The sequence below is a fragment of the Saccostrea echinata genome, unplaced genomic scaffold, assembly GCF_033153115.1.
Source record: "Saccostrea echinata isolate AGI-Se365-2 ecotype Australia unplaced genomic scaffold, CSIRO_AGI_Sech_v1 ptg000025l, whole genome shotgun sequence".
In the NCBI taxonomy this organism is placed as follows: Eukaryota; Metazoa; Mollusca; class Bivalvia; order Ostreida; family Ostreidae; genus Saccostrea; species Saccostrea echinata.
The window spans coordinates 1,786,618-1,791,870 of NW_026889774.1; the positions used below are offsets into that span (position 1 = coordinate 1,786,618).

Genomic DNA, 5,253 nt, shown 5'->3' on the forward strand with positions numbered 1-5,253 from the left:
GCATAGACAAAATGGCATCGTAATGATGATCGTTTAACAAAATGTTTAAACAAGTTCCATCTCCGCCGCCTTTGTATATGGGCTCCAAACTGAGTTTAGAGGAGTTGGACTTAAACTGATATATTTTCAGTCGATAGTGAGGGGCTAACACCTGTTGTAATTTCCCCCATTCTTCGGGTCCACAAGGCTGATGAATATCACACCCGGCTTGTTCCATGAGAGCTATAGCTTCGTTTTTCTGGTCATTAGCTCTTACATCACCCTTCCGCATACGTAGCCATCGTTTTTCCCATTCAACTAAACTCTCTGGAATTTTCGGTTTTTGACTGTGTAAACGGGTGACTACAATGGCTCGAGCTAAACAAAATTTATCCCAAGGATTGTCGATCTGAACGATGCATCGTTTATTCTTTTTAAAACTCTCCTTGTTGACCATCAGGTGTTTAGTATTCTGTCCACCACTGCCTTCTGGATATTTGACATGAAACATGTCGAATTCCATAGACCCGTCTCCCAGTTTAAAATCTTTCTTAGATTGTTGCACGGCTTCTATTTTGTCTAAAATGACGTCCTCGTTTAAATGTTTACATTGAGTAAACTCGTACCAAATGTCGGAATCCAGAGAAGGGTGGTGAATGTTCAGGCGTACATAATCGTTAGGGTTACACTGCATGTGATATTTGACATTCTGTAGCATGTCTCTAAATAATCGCCGAACAAAGCCTCTGTTTTCCTCCTCTGGAAATTCTTTAAAATTCACACTGTACACATCTTCTTTAGCTTTAAATTTTCTGGAATGCTTAGCTTGATTGAGTCTCACTTGGTAATACTGGGAAATGGTCTTTGGTTTCGGTGGTGGTGGTGGTGAATGGGGTGGTGATGGGGATGGTTCTTCTTCTTCAGGTAGATTCCGTAAACGTTGTAAGTGTTGAGCTCGGTTGGCTTTGGCTCTCTTTAATCTTTCCATTAATCTCGCATTTTTTTTCCTGAGAACTAATTCTCTAGTTCTCTGTCGAGAAATAATTCTTTCTAATTCTTTCTCCCGTTTTTTCCATCTCATAAGTTGTTGTGCATGTAACAATTGTTTCAAGGCACTATCAAAGTTCATCTTGATAGATCTGACAACAAAATGAGCTGAAAGTCGGAGAAAAGCTGTATTTATACAGTGTATGACGTCATAATAACTAGGTAGTTCGCTGATCCAAGACTAAGTATTGAGACGTACACAGTACGTACAAAAGGGTATATAAAGCAGAGCTGGAAATTTTAGGATCAGTCTTAGTGGGCATTTGTTACTAGACAGACGTAAAAAAAATATGGCAGAGGAAAAGTCCATGAATTCACCTCCACTCATACCAGAGACACAGGATAGTATTGAAGGAAATGAAAGAAGTTTGATATGTGATATCTTAGATCAAATGACCATGATATTGCAGGAAATTGATAATAATATAGGTCTGTTTAGAGAAGTGGTGATGCATGAGCTTCGTGAGTTTAGAGAAGAGATGAGGAATGAGATTCGTAATCTAGGAATGGAGAACAAGAGGAAACTTCCTACTACCCAGACGGAGAAGACCCTGAAACTCCAGAAGAAAAAGTAAATATTATGTACACATTACTTTGAATAAATCATCTTACACACTTTTGACTGTGTTATTGTTTTTTCCGTTTTCAGAAAATAGAGCTCTGTGTGAATGACACACATGACGTCACAATGGTATACTTGAATCGATGCCAAGATTGTGTATTGCCTAGGCCTGACTCAGCACAAAACGTAGATCAAACGTAGACCCCCCTTTTTTTTTTTACTTGGGTTTTTCCAGGGTGTATACTAGATTGAACCGGTCATCTGGGGCCCAAAAAAAGTGTACTCAGTTGACCCGCCTATCCAGGATCTGGGGGGACAAAAAGTGCACTCAGTTGACCCGCCCATCCAGGCTTCTTATACTACTAACCCCCTATGTCTTTGCCTGACAAGAATTTTCCTATCATAACCATGCAGTTTTTTTTTTGGTATCAAAAAATGACACAGGGTCATTATTCTACAGGGTCATTTTTCTACAATCCACATGGAGAAAAATGGCCCCAAGGCTACACTTTCTACAAATAAGTGGGTAATTTTTCTTTTTTCTACGTAGAATATTGCCCAGGGGGTTACATTTCTACATAGACAAATGATCCCCGGTCAATTTTCTACGGGGGTCTCTTTTCGTCGTTACACCGGTGAATAGTTCGATGATTATTTCACAATGGGCAAATAGAACAAAAACTACCACACGGTAGCCAGGGGCAGTTTAGAGAAAGTAACAGGTTTATTCGTCATATTTTTATATGAAAAAAAATCAGAATAATTTAATAATAATAAAATTATTATTTTGTAATTAATAAAATAAATAATTCAGGCGCGGTCCAGGAATTTTTTCCAGGGGGAGGGGGGCTGGGGGTGGTCCACCTTAGTGAAATAAAATTCCAACCCAAAATTTTCTTGACAAGCAAGGAAAAAAAATAAATAAATTCTCTTCCTATACGTATTAAACCCCAGAATATTTCTTGACAAGCTAAATTAAAACACACACACACACACCCTCACCCTCTCTCACACACACACCCTCACACACACAAAACAAAAAACGTAAAATTCATTTCCGAAAAACGTGAAAACACCTAGTTCGTGGTGGTGATAGTGGGGTGTACGTTTCCTAGAGGAGGTGCGAAGTAATTTTTTTATTTGTTTCAGTATATACTTTTAAGAACTCTGCAAATTCCCGGGGGGGGGGGGTCCCCGACCCTCCCCACCTTCTAGATCCGCGCATGTATTAAGTGCATAGCATGCAAAACGTTACCATTGTATACCTGTGTGTTCATATATGTTTATATATTTCATGTTTATTTGCTCACTTTAATTTTTTCTCTTTTTTGTTGCCGAAGATATAAGGAGCTGCCTCTCTTCCTTACCAGGAAAAAAAAATTAGTGATCGGAAGCGGTGAGTGCTACATTTTACATTAACTTTATTTTACAGATCACGTAACTTGGTTACATCGGAAATTGAGATCATCTGAAAATGTCCGGTTTCAATATGGCACAGTAGTTTTCCGTGAGTATATGTGTAATAAAACTACTGCGGTCATCAACCGTTCTGTTCACTTAACATCAAACAATGGGGTACACTGGTCTTATCTTTGTGTATATTCTGAAGCATATCTTAGTAGAAGGTAAGAGATGTGTACTGCGTACTATGGTTATACGTATGTTAACTTTTCGAAAAACAAATTAAATTTTATGAGCTTAACCCCTAACATATTGTTTAATTTAGGTGGTATTTACTTGCCTATTCAAACTTTTAAACTCTCTCTCTCTCTCTCTCTCCCTCTCCGTATAAATATGTGATTAATTTCGTCCACCACTGAAAACATGCCTAAAGATTCAATAAAAGATTTCTTGACCACTCATCTCCCATTTCATGATTTTATGATTTTTCTCTCAGTTACAGCTGAGGTAGAAATATTCATAAAGACACCGATACTATATGGTAAGGATAGTATGACTGTATACTGCGAGCCTCAAGAGGAGTCAAAGAGGTTAATAGACAGTATCAATATGATACGCATATACGTGGAACACAATGGAGGACCACTGGGCTCAGTAGCATCAAAATTGTCAAGAATCGTCAAAAACGTGGGGTTAAGAGGTTACGAAATTCAGTCGGGGCCTGCAAAGACAGCGAGATACAATATAACAGGTAATTGAGTATATAAGTATATGGTGAAAGCAAATTTCTAAATACAGTGGTTATTTTGATTGATCTTGTGTTGTTTTACGTCCGTTTCAGAATATCTCATCGCAATTTATAATCTGCATCATCTAAGATGTTTGCTTTTACCTCCAAGAGCTAAACGCAAACGTCAGGATGATGCCGAGAACACAAATTACAGGTATATATTTTTCCTAAAATTTTTGACTTCTACATTCGAATTCTACTTTAATATTCACAAAATTAACGCTCTGTGGATGTTTAAAATCCAATAGACGGTTGACATTTTTGTGTTGTAACACTAATTTGTTTTAAATAAACATGAGTTGTGAATTTGGTATTACATGTACCAGCTGTTTATTTTACCATGTTCAATAAAAGCATGGGAGACATATTGTTCTTAAGTAAAATTTAAATTAAATTAATATAACGAGTTTATTTTTAATTAGATTACAACATTTAAAAGGAGTAACAATTTTTACAGGTAGTATCAGTATGGTTGAAAAGGCATATCTCGGGGCATATGTAAAGAGCGAGGACGTTTTATGCTCCGACAGTAGACTTTTTCGCTGCGAAATGAGTTTTACTTTCAAGAATGGTACGAATGCAACTGTCTCTAAGGATAGGGCGACATGTGTCCAAGGTAAAAGTACTGTACATGTATACATGTACCTTTAAATTGAAAAATAAAGAAAAAAATGTTTCTAGGGTTTTTTTTTGTTTTTAATAATTTTATTATGATTAACCAGGGCCATGCAATGAGTGTAATTTTGGAATTCAAAATTTGGAAATAAGCAATGCCATGTCAAATGAAGATAAAATAATGAAAAGTAAGTTTCACTAAACGTTTTTGGTGTTCTTGAAATAATTTTGCTACAAAACTGAATTTTATTTTGAAGAATGATATGCAATAAAATAAAGCTTAATTGATGCTCTTGAATGTAAATGACCCACAATTTTTTGCGGTAAGTGTAAGATTTTAATAATTAAGTATTATGCAGTCGTTCACTCGGAAAGATTTGCATTTGCATTTTCAAATATGAAGTACCTAGCTAGTAAGAAAACGCATTGCTGTAAGTTCACACATTTTTAATATTTTGTTTTCAGATTACCTGTTACCTACTGGCGGAGTTCTTGCTTTGTTTGGTACTGTATCATTGGTAATAGGCATTGTTCTGACAATAAAATCTATATCACGACAAAGTAAGTATACCAAAGAAACAAATTAAAGAGATCTAAATGAGAAACTATCTTAAATCAGAATATTTGGAGATATTATTATTAACTTAAAATCATGTATGTTTTAATGCTTTTTAGGGAAGGAGAAGAGGTATGAATTCAAAACGTTCGAGATTTATACATTATAAACCTCCATAAGAAATCCCATATAAAAATACTAATTTGAAATATTTATTTTTTCTAAAAATGTTAACATAAACACTAGTGGTACGTGCAAATACCCGGTACATCTGTAAATATCGCTATTCTTTAACATTACAGA

General features: G+C 35.9%; 1 protein-coding gene across 1 annotated transcript; it reads left to right on the forward strand.

Moving 5' to 3' along the window:
- Positions 1–1,316: 1,316 nt before the first annotated feature.
- LOC133192417 (uncharacterized) lies at positions 1,317–4,981 on the forward strand. Its single transcript, XM_061328428.1, has 7 exons — positions 1,317–1,597; positions 2,049–2,110; positions 3,021–3,095; positions 3,486–3,740; positions 4,237–4,395; positions 4,502–4,582; positions 4,860–4,981. Exons 1-7 carry the CDS (start codon positions 1,317–1,319, stop codon positions 4,979–4,981), a joined length of 1,035 nt encoding a protein of 344 aa, XP_061184412.1.
- Positions 4,982–5,253: the final 272 nt, after the last annotated feature.